Source organism: Phaethon lepturus, unplaced genomic scaffold, assembly GCF_000687285.1.
Source record: "Phaethon lepturus isolate BGI_N335 unplaced genomic scaffold, ASM68728v1 scaffold7448, whole genome shotgun sequence".
In the NCBI taxonomy this organism is placed as follows: Eukaryota; Metazoa; Chordata; class Aves; order Phaethontiformes; family Phaethontidae; genus Phaethon; species Phaethon lepturus.
Genome location: NW_010559632.1, coordinates 11,114 through 32,645, shown reverse-complemented (window position 1 = coordinate 32,645; position 21,532 = coordinate 11,114). Strand labels below are relative to the sequence as shown.

At 35.5% G+C, this 21,532-nt stretch overlaps 1 protein-coding gene across 1 annotated transcript in view; it reads left to right on the top strand.

Annotated features, from left to right (window-relative positions):
* NUPL1 (nucleoporin like 1) overlaps window positions 1-19,544 on the top strand; it is a 32,264-nt gene extending 12,720 nt beyond the window's left edge. The window contains 5 exon segments of the mRNA XM_010293411.1: window positions 1,196-1,278; window positions 4,197-4,398; window positions 10,328-10,426; window positions 13,313-13,408; window positions 18,846-19,544. Coding sequence (XP_010291713.1) covers window positions 1,196-1,278; window positions 4,197-4,398; window positions 10,328-10,426; window positions 13,313-13,408; window positions 18,846-19,015 — 650 coding nt within the window. The 3' untranslated portion in view covers window positions 19,016-19,544.
* Window positions 19,545-21,532: the final 1,988 nt, after the last annotated feature.

The window sequence follows — 21,532 nt, the reverse complement described above, 5'->3', positions numbered from 1 at the left end:
ACTATGGTAGAGGCATATGTAGCCTTTACCATACAGGAAAAACTTCCTTTACTATATGGGAAACCATGACCCAGAATGTCTTAAAAATTTTGAAACCTCTACTATTAAGTATCAATAAATTGCCTCCAGACCCTTTGGAAACTTACGGCCAGTCTTCCTAGATGCCACTGCCTCAGTAACCCTGCAGGTTGGCATGAGATTTATTTGCCAGCTTTTCTTGCCAGAAAGAAATGCAAATTATAATGGATAAATTCCCCTATGGAGAGGCAGACCTTTTCAGTTCAAGAATCATTGTTAGACCTACACACCTTCAAGAACTTGATAGCTACTATTTGCTTTTCAGTAGGTTATATGCATTCTTCAGAGGAAATGCAAAAGCTGGTGTTTTGACAGTGAAAGACCACTTCAGGACTTATGTCCTCAATTTTGGTGCACTGTTTCAGTGCTTCTTTCAGAAAAGCATTTTTTGTCAACAGATGCCTAGTTTTCCCAAAACCTTTGAGATTTCCCCTTTAATCCTGAAGTTTTGTATTAGTTGGGTCAGTGCACTGAAAACATTTGCCTAATCTGTGTGGGAAGTAGGATATTCGAAGTCTAAGACTTTATGTAGGCAAGAAGCTCCCCATTGTGTTTCTCTATTTATGATATGCTTGTGGGTAGAGCTAGAGTAAGAGTTCCTGTGATGCTTGTTAATCATGTCTTTAACACGCAAGTAAAGTTTCCATTCTACTGTGCTCTCTTTGGCAAAATCAACTGAACACTTAACTGTGCTTTAAGTCAGAAAGAGTGGGAAATATATGCAAAAGTAAGAAAATCTGATTTAACTATATTTATGTAAAAATCAGTGAGGTAAAATGTTCCTGTGTAATTAGATTAAGTTAAATAATATTTTTAGCTTTGCTAAATGATAGAATCGTAGGAAACAAATTACCATGTATATAAAAATAAATCTGAGAAAAGAATACTTTTCAAAATAAAGTTTGAAGCCCATTCAAAAAGTAGTCCATGGGTGACTTGTCACCCAATTGCTCCCAAATTCTGTATGTATTATAGACATTAACTTGTTCTCATGCAATTGTTTTTGTGCTTTGTGTTGTATGCGTGTTGGGTGGGCTTCTTGCTGCAGTATAAACACTAAATCTTTTCGCCTGGTAGTAAGATCATTGCTTACCAATGTTTTATATGCCTCTTACAGATTTGTCTATGGCTATGCAGAAAATCTATCAAACATTTGTAGCTTTAGCTGCACAACTTCAATCAATACATGAAAACGTAAAGGTATGTTGTATTGATGTGTTACTGTGTATTTAGTGAAAGAACTACGGAGAGCCGCTTTTTAAAAACTTACTTCTCCAGGTATTCTTTTTTGTCCTTCTGTTAAATTAACTGCTTTTAAAAATTTTCAAACTGTCCTGGAGAAGTGCTTTGACTAAAAAAGTAACTTTTGTTCAGCTGAAGTCTAATTTGAATTACTTATGGTGATGATAGCAACAGACCATAATCATTTAGGTTACAAAATGTTTTTCCTTTAATGCTTTTTCCTTTTCAATTGTTGATGAATTTTTGAAATGTCTTTTTTTGACCTCATGGTTGTGTGTTTTGCTTTTTGCCCAATGACCTCTTGGTCTCAAGCAAAGATGATCTAAACCTGCTCTTAACTCAGGTAACAGGAGAAAAAGTAGGTATTCATATGTAAGCTCTTTCAGCATTTCAAAGAATTTCGGTGAAAATTGTCCTCTGGCTTGCTTAATTTTTTTTCAACCTGGTTTTCATGGAAAGTCATATGTATAGGAAAAAAAAAAGACCTACTGTGATTAAAAAAAAAAAAGGTGAAAAAATGCTAGTGTAGCAAAGGTCCTAGTTAGGCTTGTTTTTTCTGTCATGGACCCCAGCTTGAATTTACCATTTACAGTTCTGGACATATTGACAAAATGTCAATGTTCTACAGTCCATAATTTTTCTTGTGATGCTCAGAACCCTTGTTGGTTACAAAAAAAAGCCTTGGAGAAGAGTACAAGTGTTTGGGATTGTTTCTAAGTGACTTCCTTAATCAGAATAGCTCTGGTAAATCTTCTGCTTTTTTCCTTCTTAAAGCTTCTTCTGCACAGTATGGCTAGTTCTCTAAACATCTGAAACGTTTTACTTTTCCCAAATAAAATTCAGAAATACTGAGGATCTTGTATGAACTAGATTCCTTGCATTGCAGTCCTTCTGTCAGCATGGATATTCACTGGTTTACAGCTACCTGCCATCAGATACTTGTGCTGCTCTTAACTCTGTTTTGGTACCAGATATATTCTATATCTGCTTTTCCATAATTTTAGCAGAATTACACAAAAAGGTTCCCAAATGTGTTCTGGGCTCTTCACTTCCAAGATCTGAGCGTAGCCTGAACTCATGCAGTGGTCTTTGATGGTACAATTTTTGGTGTTCTTCAATGTGAAGAGCTGGATTAGTATGCAAGTATAAGCAATAGTATCTTCAGTACCTTGTCAAGCATGACTGAAAAGGAAAGACTTCAATTGTTCTTAGGAAATATATGTTGTCTGAAACTAAGGGGTTGGTTTGAGGATTTTTCTTTCTTTTGGGGAATTTTTCTGAGATTTAATCTAGTGGGTGGACATGAAGGCCGATATTTTTGGAAGACACAATCATAAATAAAGCTTCAAAAATCAGAAAAATGAATGCACTGCTTATGTGGCTCTGTCATTCTGACCATCTGCTTTAGTTTATCAGCTAGCAGAGGAGAGTAATTTTGAAACTGCTGTCTCTGCCTTATTTGATGGTTGTGATATGGTTTGTGAAGGCAGAGCTGTGACCGCAATTCGTTCCTTTGGCTGAAATAGGCTTTCTGGTTTGCCCATACTTTGATTCAATGGTCCAAAGTTGTAGATAAATATGGCCTGAAACATCTTTGTACAGGGCTAGTTGTTAAATATTTATATCATATATGAACATACAGATACATTCTGTAGTCATGGTCAGTGAAGAGCAAAATGTGCTTGGGCACAATTCAGATGGAGAATGTCCTTAAATCATTCTGCATAGATTAGCCTTAAGAACTACTCTACAATGTCTAGTAGAGTTTGTCAGCTGCTATGGCAGTCAGTATGGCATTGTGTTAAATTTCATCAGAGTTCTACAAATGTCTTCTCTCGCCAAAGATGGCACTCCTAATGTGATAATGAGGCCATTCTTTCTGTGTGTTTTCCTGCTGTTGCTTATAGACTTAGGACTACAGCTGTTAAAATCCCGATTCAGAATTTTTGGGCTGTAAGCTCCTCTTATCGGAAACAAGCATATCCTTAGCCAGGAAGACAGGACATAGTATGCTTTCAATAAAATTCAATTGAACCTACTATTCTTTGGTTTTAATAAATCTATTACATTTAAAGATTCTGACAGAATATGGCAGTCATTCTATCAGTTTTTTAATTGAAGCCATTTATTCTTTTTATGTTACCCAAGATACCTGTAGTTCCCTCATCTGAAACAGATAGAAATGGCTCGTGATGAACAGGCCAAGCCAGGTGTTGCTATGGAAGGTGGGGTTTTGAGGGGGAAAGGGGCATAGGCAAGGGGAGGGGGGACATGACACAACAGATTTGGGCTACTTGTTAGTCTAAAGCAGAATGATCTATTGCATTTGCACTGCATTACATTGTTGATGAAATGCCTCAGAAACAAGAGTGAATTCTAAAATTCTCATAGCTTTTTTAGGTTTGTGCTAAGAAAGAAATGCAAATATGAAAGGAAGGAAAGATATACAGGTAAAGGTGATAGGGGAGGAAGAGCATAGTCAATACAGAAAGGGTAGCACTGAAGAAGAGTGTTATTTTATGTTATAAGCTCATAATGTGGCTGTATTTTGCCTCTTGAGTCAGCTAGTACAGTGATACAAATTTAATTGTGCTGATGTACACCAACTTTGAAAGATTTTGATACCATTCAGTATGTTATGTTTGACTGCTTTGCAGAATTTAAGGAATCTGTTCTGGCTGTAGCTGATGCAAAACAATTCTTTCCAGCTCATAGCCTTACTAGATCCTTTCAGGTTGTGGGGTGGGGTTTTTTGGTTTTTTTAGGAAAATGTTATTTATAACTCAGTGTTACAACTCTTCTAACTCTTCCCTTATTAAGTTAAGGTTTTATGTCAAATACACTGAACTAAAATGGCTTCCCCCCACCCCCTTCAGATGCTCAAAGACCAATACCTTGGCTACAGGAAAACCTTTCTGGGAGATGCCATGGATGTGTTTGAGGCAAGACGAACAGAAGCTAAGAAGTGGCAGAGCGCGCCACGTGTTACCACTGGACCGACCCCTTTCAGCAACATACCAAATGCAGCAGCCGTTGCGATGGCTGCAACACTTACTCAGCAGCAACAGCCTGCTACAGGTCTGAGTGCATTCAAGTTATAGATTATTAGTGTTACGACAATAGTAAATTTGTGTAAAATTTTCTATGAAGTCTTCCTTTGTGTTCGACTAAAAATCTAAACGTTGTGATGAGCAAAGTTACTGATACATAGCCAATAGAAAAAAGCAGGGTAGACTTAGCAATAATTATACAACAGATACTTAATCTTGTGAATTTACTTGTATTAGTGATATTTACTGTATTGTTCTAACTTACCCCTTGGAATGTGAGTCTTCACTCTTAACTAACATCTCTGAATACACGTAGTATAGCCTCTTTCCAGCGTTGTAATGGTTATAGTAAATTATTTCAAATCGGTGAGGAGAGAATATCCAAATGCATATTACCTTTTTCTTATGTAAAATTAATAATACATTTTTATATAGCACTTTGGACCTGTAAAATGAAAAATGCTGTAGAAAAGGAAGGAATGTGGAGCAAACATCTGTAGAATAGGAAGATGGATGCCTGGCTGCTTATTTTATAGCCAACTCCTTTGTCAGGGTGATGTTGGAGCAGTTTTTGCTGGCCATTCTGCTGTTGCAAATAAATATTAGAGAAAGTAGAGTGGATCAGTGGTTCTGTGTGTGCATGTGTGTAAGAGGAAGACCAAAACAGAGGAAATGCATGACCCACTGCTAATGAAGAATTGATACCCATGGCAAAGGAGATAATTTAAGGCACCTTAGTTGACATTGTTATACTAACCAACACTTCTCAGAGGAGGATTCTTGAATGTAGAGCATTTAATTAATATTTAACCATTTAACGGGAATAAGAGAAATTCCATTTAATTTTACTTGAAAGTGGATATGTCTATGTCAACAAATTATGAAAAGCATAGGTAACTTCATTCTACCATTTATTTCCTAAAATGTTGTTTATCATAGGTGTATTGAAAGTCATATTGGCACCATTTCCTTCTCTTCTCTTATAACAGCAGTTGTATTTTGAATGGTTTTTATTAGAAACCTATGCAGCAACCACCCAAAGTTTGACAAATTATTAGACTGTCCTTGCCTCCTCCATAAGAGGAAAGTACAATGTACTTCCAGCCCTGGCCGTTATAAATAGCAAGGAGATGGGTTTAAAAGACAAATATGCCAAAATATTTTGAACACAACAAAAAATGAAGTCTTTATGAAATATTTCTCCTCTAAATTTCCGTCATAGACCACAGTCTTCCTGTTACTGCTGTGTTAATCCATGGAAACTTTGTTGAAGTGACATTTGCAAAAGAGCCTGGTTTTAAACAAAATGTGAGATAATCTAATGTTACCTTCAGGGGGTTTAATATAGATAGAAGTGTGGCTTGTGCAGCCTAATGTTACCAGAGGAGTTCCTTCTCCCTTCATCTTTCTCCTTGTCTCATTTTTTTTAAAATACTCTGCACGGGCATTACAAGATTAGTTGTGTATGAAAATCATATACTTGGGATGTCACATTTAAAGTTATACCTGCATTTTCACAAATTGGGGTGAGAGATTTGAACTTCCTTTTCCTAGTCCAGATTCAATCTAATAACTTCAGTAAATTGGTGCCACTTATGGCATGACTTCGTGAATATCCTCTTAGGAGTAGGAGTGAAGGGGGTGGTGTGGAGGCAGAATTGACCTGTACCAACACACCTGAGGTTAGGTGACTTTATACCTTGAGGTATTCTGTAACATTTTGTAGTGAAAGGAGCAAATGTGAGTGTATGATTGGTTTGGGGTGTTTTTGTTGGTTGTTTTGGTGGAGTATTTCAAAAGCCAAAAAAGTGCCAACTACATGAGTGATGCAGACAGAGCAAAGCCATTAACTTACATTAAACATGCCAACAAAAGTAGACATCAATTTTTTTACTACTTAGTTGAAATACTGTTCCCCTCCATGCAACTCACTTGAGGACCTGGAGAAATAGAGGTAGATTGGTGTTTTGAGTGGCTCTTCAGGAGTATTTAACCCTATTTTCTAAGAGTTTTAGGTGGAACTTGAAGTCATCTTTTCTGTTCCTCTAGTTCAAAAGCAGGATTAGTCAGGCCTGAACTATTTCAGAGATACCTTAAAGTCTTAAAAGCTTGCTAGAAAGGACAATTTCACAACTTTCCTAAATAACTGATTTCAGTGCTTGATTTTTTCACAACAACTTACCTGAAGCTTCTTAGCTTCAGATTAAGGCTGCCACGTTTTGTCTTACCCTTAGTGGAAAAGGGGAAGAATCTATTATTTTAGTTTTGCAGGAATCTTTAAATATTTAAAGACTGCCTCCTCTTAATTTCCATTTTCTGATGGACATTTGCTGCAGTAAAACTGCAAATGTTTGCATGTTTTAACTTTGTGTTTTGTTATAAATTTTATAAACTGTCTGCTAGAAGTTAAAATCACACATATTCCTTTGCAAGATCTGGATCCTGAAGAGAGGATAGATGAGGGATGGTAAAAGATTATGAGAGAAAAGACTATGAAATGAGGTGTATGTAAAGGGGGGAAAAAGGGGGTGTATGTAATACCTGACCTGCTGTTGCTGTTATTGAAGATAAGAATAAAACAAGAGAATTAATCTGGGCTTTAAACTGTTTAACTAAAATCTAATATACGGTACTCTAGTCTTGAGGGATCAGAATGGTTTGTCTCTTTCTAAAAAATATTTTATGTTTACGTGGTTAAGTCTATTTCATAAGATTAATTTAGAGTTAGTTGCTGTTCTTTCTCTGAAGAAGATAAATAATGTAATTTACATTTGTGTTCAGAAGTCAAAAGTTCAGTAGCTACATCTAAGCTGTGGGATCAGGGAATGTTTACCCAGTTCCTGGGTGTAGATACACACCCTATTCATGTTCTCTCTGTATGCCAAGACATATCTGGCTTCTACTGAAATAAAGCCAGTGGATCCTGGCCATATGGAAGAAAGGGAGCAAAGATGCACTCCACTGGTCTCCTGGGATGGATAGTCAGGACACCAGGACTGTGGTGTGTACACTGAAGCACAGTTTTTGTGCAGTTTTTTGAAGCTAGAGTTACTAAAATTATGCTTAAGCTTTGTCTGCACACAACCTTTCTCCCTAGTTTAGCACTTTTGCTCTGAGCACAGCTTTATTGGTAGCAGTGAGGCTGGTCATCCTTTTGTGCAGCAGCAGCTAGAGTTTTAACCACTGCCTCAGCTGCATCTTCCCTGAGCAATCTTGAACAGCATGGAAGTTAAAATGATGGTGGCTAGTCTACCTATTATTATTGATACTACTAAAGTAAAAGATTTTAAAGGAAATTAAAGCATTAAAGCCTAGCAAACTAAGCTGTAAATGCATGAGGCTGAAACTGATGTTTTTCTGGTAAGACTAAGTTGTCTTAAAGAAATGCTTTTCTTCAAGATCCTCTGAAAATAAATAAAGAACCTCTCCAACAACTTAGTCACTCTCTCCTTAACTGGTGAAGTGCAGGGTTAGTTAAAGCATTATCAAGCTATTAGCACACTTTGTTATGTTTTGACTTGGCTCAGTATGAGATTGAAGTGCTAATGGGAAAAGATACTGAAATCTTTATAGCACTTAAATTTTTATTGCATAATTTGGTATTAACCGTGGTTAAAATTACTCGGTGTATTACTTTGTCAGAATCAGATCTAAGTTGTGACACTAAATTTGTTCACTGTTAGGACCAGCTGTGATTTTTTTTAAAAATTGCAGACTGTCACTTTAGGAAATCTGGCTGATCTGTCTGGACTCTTTGTAGTGGGTCCTGTTCATTGAACTGAACTGCTCTACAGGGCAAATATATCAAGTTTTAAAATGTTAAAATACTTGTTACAAAGATTTTGTCTCGTACCTATAATAGCCAGAAGTGCCAATTTTTTGCTAGTACTTTTGGCATCGAAGACTCTTTAGTACTAGTTTTTTGCTATTGAAAATTATGCTTACTTATAAGAACTATAAGTAGTGATGATGCCTTCAGAACATTATGGTACAAAATCAAGAAATATCATATGCTGTTGCTCAATGAAAAGCTTGTTAGCCTAAGGCATAAAATCCTGTTTTATATAATCTGAGGTGTGTTAGAATGTTTTTTACTGGCTCTAAAAAGCATGTTGTATTTGGTAAAAAGCTTGTGCTGGAGGACTGTAGTGTTTTGTTTTAAGGTCTTCCACTAACAGTGCCTCCTACTGAGATAGAAACCTGTGCACTTGAGTAGGAACTGGATATGTGGTTTCGGGTTCTTCTTGTAGTTTATTAGATGACTGACTTGTAGGGCTTTCTGTTTCTTTTTATTGATAACAATTTTCTTTTATTTTTAAAAAGCTGCTAGGTAGATGTATCAGTATTTAAACTGGATGTAAACAAGCTTAGTTTGAAAGTCATGTGAAAATTTGTAATTGCAACATCTGATACACTTTTTTTAGTTGAAAAAATATCTTGGGTTTCCCAGTTATTCCCTGCTAAGCAGAGACTGAAAGCTAACAACTTTAGTTGCCCTTAAATTTTAGCTTAACACTACTTTTGAGTATACAGATGTCATTCAGCTTGGATCACATAAGAATTTTGTGTTCCTAGCAAACATGTTACTTTTCAATATACAGTGCCTTTCACTTGATTCAGAATGATTTTCCATTTAAATCTTCAAATACTGAAATGATTTTAAAAGCTTGAAATATTTACATTTTAAAATGCTAGATAAATATTAGCGACAGGAAACTTTGTAGTATGAAGGAAGAAATTTGAATTAAAATAAGCCCAAATGTGATAACGGTTTAAGAAAAAGACTGAAATAATATGAGCTTTATAGTAATATTTGAATAAATCATCACTTTCACAGATATAGGACATAAAGTATGTTCAAAGATGGAGAAGGCTATCTTGAGGAAAGGTGTGAATGTCTGTGGATTAAGAGTTTGGCACTGTATTTTATCTTCGATGGTTAAACTTTTTAAATAGTGCACTGAAAACTGTTTGAAAAAGACAGGAATATAAGATTGTACTGTGAAAACTGTCAAAATTTATTAATTATTTATCAGAATTATTATTTTAAAATGTGTTAGTAATGGGCTAGCAAGTTGATTATTCCCCAAGGGTAAGGAAAAAATAAAAAGGAGCTGAGGCTGTAAATTTCATCTTGGCAGACTGAGAATGTTTTTTTTGACAGTCCTGCATCTTAGTATGAATATGCAGGGAAGGTACTGTCAACTTTTTTTAACTATGGGACAAACTCTGACTCTAAAATTTTGAATGTAACTAATTCATTAAGGTACGCAGAACTGTGCCTTTTGTAAATGTTTATTTAAACAGGTGGTTTGACTAGTTTACCTTATTGAATGGTGTTATGTAGCAGAGCTTAACAGAACTCCAGTTATCACTTGTGTGGAAAAGAATTGAATTGTCATGTTACTGTGTAATTGACTTGCTTAAAAATGAACAATAAATTTAATAAAATAAAGTCATTGTCTTGTTTTTTATCTTAGTGTTCTATTTAAATTTGGACAGAATACTTGAGTAGTCTTGAAGATTCCTATTTTTTAAATAAATTAACTTGGCAGTATAGTTTTAGTTACATTAGTGTCAGTTCCTATGTTTTTAATTTGAAGGTTTTCCCTTATACTAATTCCATTAAGATGGGTGGCAAAATGTTGTTACCTATGAGTTCTCTCAAGGTTTTGGTTAAAGTTTTAAAGTTTAAGGTGAGAGTGGTTAACTTTTAAAAGTACTAAATTATGTTATGTTATTTAGCTTGGACTAGTTTCACCTTACTACAATCAGTGTTTTCTTAGATTTTTACCACGTGGACATAGAGGCAGACAGTTAAGTGAGGAATTTTGTTTGGGATCTTAGTAGGATTTGTTGAAAGCAATGATGTTCACATTATCAAATACTTGCATAAATAAAGGACCTCTTTACTGTGAAAGAGTAAGGCAAGTTTGTTCTCATTTTTTTTATACCAGGGCCACAGCCATCTCTGGGAGTTAGTTTTGGAACGCCATTCGGCTCAGGTATTGGCACTGGCTTGCAATCAAGTGGCTTAGGTTCTTCAAGCCTTGGAGGTACACTTTAACTTTTCTAATCTTTCATTGAATTATTATACCGCACATCTGAATCTCTTGCAAACCTTTAACTCCACTAAGAGGATGATCTGTTTCAGGGAAAGACCTTACAATTTGGCAGTCTGTGTTTTCCAAACTTTTTCATGCCTTGCAGAAGGGGTTGCTAAGGCTAATACTAAGGCTAATAAGCCATTGTTGTGAAATCTCAGGATGAATGGGATGAAGTAATCACATAGAAGTTCTGTTCTTAGAGCTAGGGAAGTACATCAAGGACATCGTTTTATAACAACTTGACTTAATTTTACATATATGGAAGATAGGCACCTGAGACATTGGATCATGCTGTAGTGAATCCATAGAAGTTTTTCACCTGTATGTACAACTGTTAAATACAGGAACTCATTTCTGCTTGGATTAAGATAAGAATAAATGCTAAAAAAATACTACAGTTCTGGGATCCTGCTTGCTGCAACTTATTTGCTTTAGCTGTCAGTCTGTCTGAGCTTTAGCTTTTGTCTGTGGAAAAAAAAAATGAAACCCTCCTCAAGCTGAAAAAGCAACATTTGAAAGTGAGGGGAAAAATACTTACCAAAGTGTTAATAGTGCTGGTGGGGAATATATTCCAAGGGGACACATAACGGAAAGAGTAGGTGCTAATAAAAAAATTACAAAATTCATGTACACCTTTTCATTTAAATGTAATGAATTGTCAGTGGTAGAACTTCAAGTAGCATCTAAGTGATTAGTAGAATCTAATCTGCATGTAAATTTTCTGTCTGTAAAGGTCAGGCGTTCCTACAGTGCAAGTCAGAAGACTTTTGTATGATACCTGCAAAGAAAACTGTTACATCTGCTGAGCACAGACAGTGTGTTGTGTTTTTTCTCATTAAGTGCTCTCTTCTCTGCAGCCTCAGCCTGCATCCCTACATGTTGCCTCTTTGAGCTGAACCTCTGAATCGGTGTTGTACTGTATTTAAAATAATTAAGCATCACTCGGTATTGGAAAGATAATGTAACTTGAACGTTACATCAGTTGTGCCTTAAATGATCGTGCTGAAATTATCTTTAAATCTACCAATGTCCTTTCACATCAGATTTTAAGTCTGTACACCTAAACAGGGAAAATAACAAAGAATAGTGGGCTAAGAGGAAAGTACTTCTGAATTACCAGGTTGTTCCCACAATGGGGGGGGGGGGGGGGGACGACCACCATAATTTTTCCTTTTCAACCAAAGAGGTTGTGGACTAAAGATTGCTTATATATGTTCACTAATCTTGCCAATGTAAATTAGAGGACATTTTCTTTTAAGTTGATGCACAACAGTTTTGTTTTAGAGGCCTAACTTGTATTCTTTTTCCGCTAGTTCTCTGCTTAGGAAGGCATTTGTTTGCATTTCATCTATTTGTATTAATTTGTGAAATTTTCGTCTTTTGACAAATCAAGACTATCTGATAGAAGCAAGTGTAGAAGAATAAAGGAATACATGCAAAATATCCTGCAGATGTGCTCTTTGAAACAAATTAGTGGAATATGAATACTTACGTTTTTTTTTTTTTTAATCTTAGGGAGTTTTTTGAACAGGACAGTTTTTAACGTATACTTTTGAAACATATTTTAATTGGGGAAATTTGCTTTCTTTCCATGATAAACATTCAGTGAATTTTGTCAGTGATAAACATAGAGGCTTTTGCATTTATGTATATAAGATATGTAGCGTATAGATCCTATGCTTCATTAAACTTTTGCAGACACCTTGCTTGACCATTAGTAATTAATTTCAAACTAGATAAGACAAAAGAGTATATAGTTTAAATAAACTGGCTTGCATTCAAATGATACTTGCCATTATATACCCTTAAAACTTACTTAAAAATTGCAGAAGACTAGAGAACACTGCTTCAGATAGTATGTTCAATTCTTACTAGTTTTAAAATCTAAGAATCATTCCTGTAAAGGAATGGTAAAGGCTCAATTTGCAGTAAAATACAAGTATTTTCCCTGACACTTGAAAATTAAGGTGAGGGCATAAGTTCCTCAAATACAAATACTGTTCTCTTTTTGAAAACCTCTTGAGACAGCCAAAATCAGAGAATATATTTCTCTTACTGTTCCTTTTGTCTGGCCTTTATCTCAAACTGCAGATATCTACTTACTTTTCCTTTGTAAGTGATCTGATATTAACAGCACAGTTTGAAATCTTGAAATATTTATATTATGAAATTATAAATGTAAATTACAAAATTAACAGAATGAGTTTTATTACTATGGCTGCCCTTTGTATGATGATTTATCCCATTAAGTATTGTGAAGTTCTGTTTCTATTCTGTATTTAACCTATTTTGTGGTTTCCTAGATAAAGCTGATGCCAAATAACGGGGGGGAGCTGGGGGGGAACGACACTCTAAAATATGCCAAATGTAAACTCAATAAAATGTTTATTCTGTTTTAAGTGTAGAGAATTTTTCTTTTAGAATTGTGGATGAAGAGTATGGCTTTCTGTAATAGAAGTCATATAGCTTGTGTCTGAATTTTCTTAGTTTTGGCCCATTTAATTACCATTTTCTTGCCAATTTAGCAATAATTCAATAGAAATTTCATAAACTCCAGTAGTTTACTTCAGCTGTTCTTACAGGTTTTCCTTTACTCAGTTTTGCATTTTGAAGGAAGTATTTTTTTCTCCAATGCTTTCCTGTTTGCACTGTTTTCTTAATGCAATGTTGTGTTGTGAATAAAGTCCTCCTGAGGCAATAATCCTAGGAATGTTTGTTTACCAAATAATGCTTAGAATTATGTTTGGTTTTACAATACCCCACCCAAAACCTATGTGTCTTTAATTGCTGTGTCTGTAATTTTTTTGTTGTATGTCTTTACTATTATTCTACTAGGATTTGGAAGTAGCTCTGCCTTTGGAAGTAGTGCCACAGGAGCATCATCATTTGGGTTTGGAACTACAAGTAAGCCATCAGGAAGTCTAAGTGCAGGTTGGTTTGTTTCTCTTGAATTCAAGTTTATCGTAAAGCCAAAGTATTATAATCAAACTGCTGCACTCAGTCTAAGCAAGCTACTGAAACATATGTGCTTAAAGTTGCATGTGTATATAACCATTAAAATAAATACTTGCTAAATACACATTTCTGAGAAGTTCTTAGGTTCTGTTAAAGGTCTCCTAGGTAGACGATATTGAGTGAGTGTTAATGTTTTGTGTTTGGTGTCTTGTCTAATTAGGAGTGGGAAGCAGGAGATCAGATGTATCAGATTGGATCAGATGCAGTCTGAGGCACAGAAATGCAGTTACTACTTGAATGCATAGGCTATGCAGTTCCTGAGCTATTGAAATTAGTATATAAATTTGTGACAAATATACCAGTAATTTGACTTCTGTGTTTACAAGTAAAGTTAAAGTTATTTTTTAGAAGCCCAGAAGGCTTCCCTAAAACTGTTTTATCTCTTATCCTTTGTATTTGAATAGTAAGTTATAATTATTCTTTCTCTGTATATATCCATAATTCATTGTGTTAACTACTTTGAAAATATTTCTGTGTCAATTGCACTACTCGGTACTCATTTAACTTTTTTTGGTTTAATTTTGTTGGTGGTGAGAAAATGAAAATAGGGAGGCAATTGCTTCGTAACTCGGATGTCTGAAATCTTGTTCGCTTCTATAGCTTGTATCTCTAATTTTTAAATAGGAGTTTGTTTCTGAGGCAAATAGCTTACTATAGTGTGTCTTACAGTCTTTCTTCAATGACAGATTGAAGAAGTATCATGTCTCCTGGGACTGGCTTTTGGTAGTGTGTTTCGTTTTTAAAAGCAAAATGTTCCTTTAACTGCTGTTAATGAAAACATAGCAAGTGGTTGGTGTGTATTAGTAAGTGCCCAATACATTAGCTTGGACCAGTGTCTAGGTAGTTACTGTGTGTTTTGTTTTGCTTTTTCCTTGGTTAGTGATGGGTTATGCTGTCAAATTAGGCCTGTAAAGTACCTTAAACTTCGTATTGCAAGGAGGAAATAGCTCACGAAGCTGGCTATGTAACATTCATGAATGTGTAACACCCCAGTAAGTTTTTGATAGAACATCTCTGATTTTGCAATATGCATTGTTTAAGCACCAACCTTCTTTTGTTTAGTTAGTTTTTAATATCAGAAGCAAGTGGAAAACTTAACACTGCTGACATTTTTATCTTGTAGTTTATTTTTCCTAAGCCTATATTATATTACCTATTATTAACATTTATATAAATAGTATTGAAGCATTTCAAGCTGCTAAGTTACAAAATATGTAAATTAGGTTTTAGTATATTAAAAAATATAATTAGAAAACTAGTTGTGTGGATCAGTTATCCACCACTAACGAGATATCAAACCAAAGTAAATAGCAAGTCTGTCTTGGTGGTGTGCAGAGACAATTTAGATGTCATTTCACTGTATTCTTCAAACGAGGCTTTGTCATGGTGGCAGTGCCCCCAGTCTCTCTTCAGCAGTGAGGAAGTTGGACCCAATAAAATGAAGATTGTTTTCAGTTATCTCAAGAGTCTTAGTTATAGAAGGTGGTAACCAGTCATATAAAAGATTAAATGTAATTCCTGTAATTTTGTTCTTATAAAACAAAGTGGTCATGAAAGCTTGATCTAGAATAGAAAGCTCCATAAAACTTTGGTAACCAGAAGCACATTAACTTTTATATACAAAATCTTATGTTGTATAGCTTCTGGATTGTGTATGATCTTCAATTTAATTTCATTGAGGGTGTATAAATGGGTTTGGATGATGCCTGAGGCTAGCCAGGTTAATTTTTTTTTTTATTTCAATGTGTCCTGTTTCGTAAATAACATTTTGAGGATCCTGAAACAATATTCTGGCTTATATTACTGTATGATAGTTGTATCTTGTTTCTGAATCTTCTTCTTTTGAAAAAGCTAGGAAAATGGAGTGAATATGGGTTACGGGATATACTGTTGTTACTACTTGTATTTAGATGTGAGTGGTTAAGTATTTTCCCAAACTAATGTCTATGAAGTGTTCAGTCACCCTGTCCTTCTAGGCTGCTTAGATAATGCCCCAAGTCCCCTCCATATGTTTTCCATCAGTTTGTTCTTATTTTAGAATGAAAACTATAGATCCCCAAAGTGCTTTTGTCAAATCTTTTTAAGTTATGAGTTAGATTTAATTGCTTTAAAAGATTTGAAAATGTTTCTAGTAGTATTACTGCTCTTCTCAATTTCAGTTGGTATGTTTGAAGAGAAAATTGAGTCTTATGAAAGTATTTGAGCATCTTCTAATAGTAAATTGGGCTTAGTTGAGGAGGAGTCATTGTGTCCACTGTGTCAGTAGATGAAAAGCAGAGCAACTGTGGTCTTCTCTCAATTCCTTTAGTGCACACAATTGCAAGATGGAACAAGACACTGGGAAGCTGACTCCAAGTTTCAATTAATTCCTACTGTTATTCATTTGATGGCGACTGAAAAGGCTGCTGTGAGTGGGATGTCATAAAGAGCATTAAGACTCCCAAAGTGATGGGAAAAGGGAAAAAAATCACCATTGAATGATATAATGTTAAGGGGAGGGGGGGCTGTACACACACGCTGGTTTTGTGGAAACTGATGTGCTAAATATGCTTTGAAGAGCTGAGTTGAGAATTTGTGTTGGAGAACTATTTTTATTGAAGAATAGCAGCTTCAGTACAAGGGATAAGAGATAATCAAAGTGGAGTTATGGCTGGAAATACTCATACTGCTGAAAAATGGATCTGAATATAATCCATGTGTAACTATGAGGCTATAGTAAATCAGTCAAAGCTGTGCTGGAAATCCTTTTTGATCTAGAGCACCCATTGTGGTGTGGGGGATGAGGGCAGGAATAGATTGTCTTTGAGATCTGCTGGACTGCTGTTTATCCCTGTAGTGCTAAAATTAAAAAAATACTGTTATGGGGAGGTGTGTACCTCGCGTTTGGCTTACCTGTCTAAAGGGCTGACTGAAGCAGGGATGCAAAACCCAATGATAAAAGTGTACTCTAAGGTCCTTCAGGGAGATGCTAATTCTATGCCCTCAAAGGGCAGGTTGTCACTTATGTTCTGAAAATAATTGTTTACACATAAGTAGTACTAATTTCAACAAAGAAATCATCAATCACATTGTAACTGTGGTTCAAGACTTTGTGACTCTTCCCTCTAGAACTGAGCTGGTTCCATGACTGATTCTCTTTCCTTGCAACAGGAATAAGACTGAATGTATATCTTGTTCAACGTTGTTTTTTCCTGAATATTTTTCATTTGAGTATTCTGCTTTAGGGTTTGGTTTACTTTTAAGAAAATAACTTAATACCATGGCCTTGTTTTGCGGCCGTGCCAGGACAAAACCATTTAGCTGAATTTCCCTTCTGCCTTTCTACACTTCCATGGCTGCCCTAAATGGCACTTCTAACGTAACAGCTATTACTTTTGGAGTTATATCTAAATTAACAAACATGTTTTCAATCTTCTATCACACAGTTTATGCATCTCTTTCTTATTCTAACATTACTCAAATAAAGCTCAGGCTGCCTTCCCTGCATGCTTCAAACTAATCCCTATATCTAAAAGCAGCTAGGTGGAGGTAATTCATGAACACTTTACCCTTGCCTACTGAACTCCTGACATGATAGATCACATACAGCTTTATTATGAATGGCATTCATGATATTTTCTATAGGAGGCAAGTGCTTACTTGTTATCTCAGGTACATACTTGAAGTAAAAAGGTAACTTACCAAGAACAGTTTTTGTTACTAAAGATTTTTTTCATTTGTGAGACTCCCTGATAAAGAACAAGTTTATTCTTCTAAAAAAAAAAAATCTTATTTGGGATTCAGAATTAGCAGGAAAATGGAGGAATAGTTGTATCAACTTCACCCCTGACACCCCCTTCACTCCTAGGATGAGAGACAAATTAGTCCAGAAAATTTAGACAAGACCCAAATGAACAATATTATTAGTCACACTCCAGATCTGCACACATTATATTGACAGTGAGTTCTGCACAGGCAACTGCGTGTTGAAGGACTGCAATTACTAGTTACTGGAATGTGGATAATGGGGGATTTTCTTGACAAGATGATGTGGTGTGTAACCCAGGTCCAGACACTGCAGGAGGAACAGTTTCATGCTATGTTTTGAAGTAGTTCTTCATGCAAAGCATCAGTAACAAGTGAGAGAACAGAAGGCATCAGGCTTGTGACACAAGCCACTTTGAGATTCTGACGAGACAACCAGTTGAGTTTTTATTTTTGTGCTTTAAAAATAATTAGGCATTAAGTTGAAGATACAGATGTGACCAAAGGATTGCTTTAACTGTGTACTAGAGAACTAACAAAACTATGTTAAGTAATGTGTATTGAGAAGATACCCTTTTTTGCTTGTGAACCAGTCCCATTTTTTCTTAATTACAAGTTTCCATATTCAACTTCTATGAAACTATTTGTTAAGATTTTAACTTGCTCATGTGATACTTGTTATTTTGTATGATTGGTTACCTTATTCAGTTTCTTGAGAGGACAAAAAGCAGAGTTATGAAGTTCTTGTTAACTCATATTTGAGATTTCTAACATTCTCTAGTAGTTTCGATTATTATCCAAGTTGGTTGTGCATAACTAATATAAATTCACAAAAAACCAACGCATAAAATTAGTTGGTATTGCTGTTGCTGAAAACTGTAGGCAGATTTTCGTCAACTGATCTTATTTTATAGCTGAACCGAGTGTTCAATTTGTTTATCTTGACAGAAGAGGGTGGAGGAGTTAAAATAGCACAGTTTGCTCACCTAGTCATTAATTTTTTCCAAAGCTTTGTTTTCGGTGCTGCTTTTTGGTTTAAGTCATAACGGGTGTTTTTAAATACCAAGAATTTGGCAAGGATTTTGAGCCTTTTCTGCCTCTCACTTAAGGCGTGGTCTGTGCCACATACATTATGAAGACGGGCAAAGGTATCCTAGTCAGTAGGGCACAAGTCTGGGAGCTCTGACTCCAGCTTTGCCGTTTACCTGTCGTGAGTGAAGTGAGCGGGCTGTGGTCCACTTGTACTTCTGCCTTCCCTCCCACCCTATGCATCATTATGTATTTAGACCAACAACTTGAGGAGTTCTGCTTCCTCTTTTCTACAAGTTCAGTGGGACTCCTGGCTACTACTGTTGTATGGATAATGGTATAATAGACTTGTGAGTTATGATTGTTTACAATCACTGAGGTAGACTGTGTTAGTGCTCTAATATCCAAGTTGTTACAGCAGGTCCAAGTGTGTTAGCAATGTGGCATACTGTTGTAGATCCATGTTAGTATAAAGTATTACAAATATTGGTAATGAAGTGGCTGGTGTTCATAACTCCAATAACAAATTTGCAATCCTGATATAACTTATGTTTCAAAATATTTTTCCCTCCCTCATAAGGCTTTGGCAGCTCGACTACGTCTGGGTTTAACTTCAGCAATCCCGGCATCACAGCATCAGCTGGCCTGACGTTCGGGGTGTCTAATCCTGCATCTGCAGGCTTTGGGACAGGAGGGCAACTTCTTCAGCTGAAGAAACCTCCAGCTGGAAACAAGCGAGGGAAAAGATAGGCACCCCTTTTAGCAAAGGGGAAGTGAATCAACTTTGTTCATCTGAAAAGTCTATTTTTCTAGATTGATGCATTAATTAAATTGCATCCCAGGAGATTTATAAAAATTTTGCTACTTTTCCCTAGTCTGAAATACAAAATGAAATCATATTGAACAGCTATTTTCTTGTGAATAGAAACCCATTTATGTATTTTTATTTTTGGCCCTAGTTTTAGAAATGTTCTATACTGCATTATTATTAAAGAATCTTGTAAAACCATCTATTTAACCTAATGTTAGTAGCAGACTTTTTTGTTAATAAGCTTTATACCATATGAATATATGCATATTTGTTTTTTTGTACAGATAAAATATATTCTAGTACAAATGCTAGAGTTCATATCTTCAGTTCCTGGATATGGCCTTTAAATCTACTTCAGGGTGTTTTTGTGTATATGGATGTAAATATATACAGTACAGTGCACACGCCTGTGTGTATGTATGTGTATATATATATATGTATAAAATACAGATGTGCAAACCTTGCCCCATAGCCAGGTCTCCCTTTCTTTGTGTGTTCTGTTTCTCCATGTTGCCCTGTGGACCCATATCTTGATGTTCCTTAGGAGTTTCAAATAGTGGGTCCCCGGCTATGTCATCATTGCTGCTTGTATTTTGTTGTTTAAGACCAGCTGAAATACAATGTTTACTATTTCATAAAGTTTGGTATATAGTGAATAGTAGCTGTATTTTTTTTTAAACCTTTTTCTTGACCCATTTAGCAGCCAACTCTAAAGAAGAATCTGAGATTTTGACACAGACATTTCATAGGTAATGTTCCCAAAGTATTTGGTTTTGTTTTTTCTTCTGAGCTGAACAGTAGAGCGTTGCAGGATTTCAGCTGAAAGCTCAAGGTGCCACAAGGTCTGTGTGCAAGCAGAGAGTGGTCGGGCTGGATGAGCTTTTCCCTGCAATTGGGGGAGATAGGATATGCTATTCTAATGAAAACCCAAATTAGCTGTTAAAAAACAGAGTTGATTCACTAGCTTCTTGTCAGGGCTACTAGCATTGACTTAAAAGCAGTTGCATATCTGCTTTCAATACGAGGTATAGTACGATAAGTTGCTGCTAAAGAATGGAGGCGGAAAATGATGTAATTTGAAGGGTAAAGCTATTGTAACAGTAGTTTATGAATCTCACATATTACAAAATCATAGCTTCTGCTGCATCTCCAATTTGGTGTGCACTAGATATATCTGGGAAGACATCTTAAGGAGGAAATAATAGATCAATTTAATCTTTGCAAGTAAAGATACAGGCTGAAGTGTGAACATGGAACCTTGGAGCTGAGTTGCTTTTTATGTAGAAGATGTTTTGTATATAACATGCATCAAACGAATATTCACAATCATTTTCACAAAAGCACCTTTTTTTCCTAAAACAGTTACAGTGCATAAGATTTTTCTAGTACCAGGTCATTTGCTTTCTATTGTTAAAGTGTTATTACCATTTTGTATGTTTTGGAAATGATGTCTGCATTCAGCAGTGATTGCTCTTTGACAAATGTTCAGTTAGTCGCTTGATCTGATAAAATTAAGGGAAACTGAGCACAGAATTCTTTACTTTTGTACCTGTATGTTATTGCATCTTTGTGAGCAGTCTGTTAGGAAGGGATATAATGTGGTTTTTTTATGTCTTGGAAAAATAAAGCTTACAGTTTATTTTTATTTCAACTTTTTTTAAACTTTTATTGGGCTGCAGTCAAAACCGTAATGTTTGTACTCCTTTGTTATTGCTTTTTTTAATAGTTAATATGTTAAACCACTGGACTCTCTTGTAATGTATTAATTTGTGAAAATAATTTTAAATGTGTACTGTTTGTCCATATGTGCAACTTACCATTGTACAAACAATAAAACAATAATGCTGTGATCCTTGTAATACATATTTGCCTATTGGAAAGATCATTTCCTGCTGTTCTCCTGTATTACAGGAGAAACAAAAACGTCATCAGCTAATATGTAGAATTGTTTTTGCTAGAATTTATATGGTGCAAAATTGTTCTTGCTGAAGTTGGGGCTGCCTTGATGTCTGGATTGAAAGGAGGGGGGTGAAGGGTGGTATTGTGTTGTGGGTTTGTCTAGAATCTCTTCACAGTAAAACCTGGATCGTGCTGTAATGGAACACAGCACTAGGTATGGCTTTGTAAATTCGAAAGAAGTCTGAGCCTCCTGGGTACCTGTGGTCTGTTTCTTTTCACATTTCACATTAAGGCAATTGTTATGTCTTTAATTTAGCCTAAGTGAAAAAGTGATTATGTAATAAAATAATGACATGCTGGAGTACAAACTAAAGTCAAAATAGGATTTGAAATAATTATGTTTCCAGAATATTACTTGGGTGGTTGAATTTAGCCATGATTTTCAGGGATCATCATTGTATACAGAGTTTCAAATTATTTTTTTTTCCAATTTAAAGATATGTAATATAATTAGAGTGCAAACTACAAATACGTTCAAAGTGTGGCTTCTACAGGGC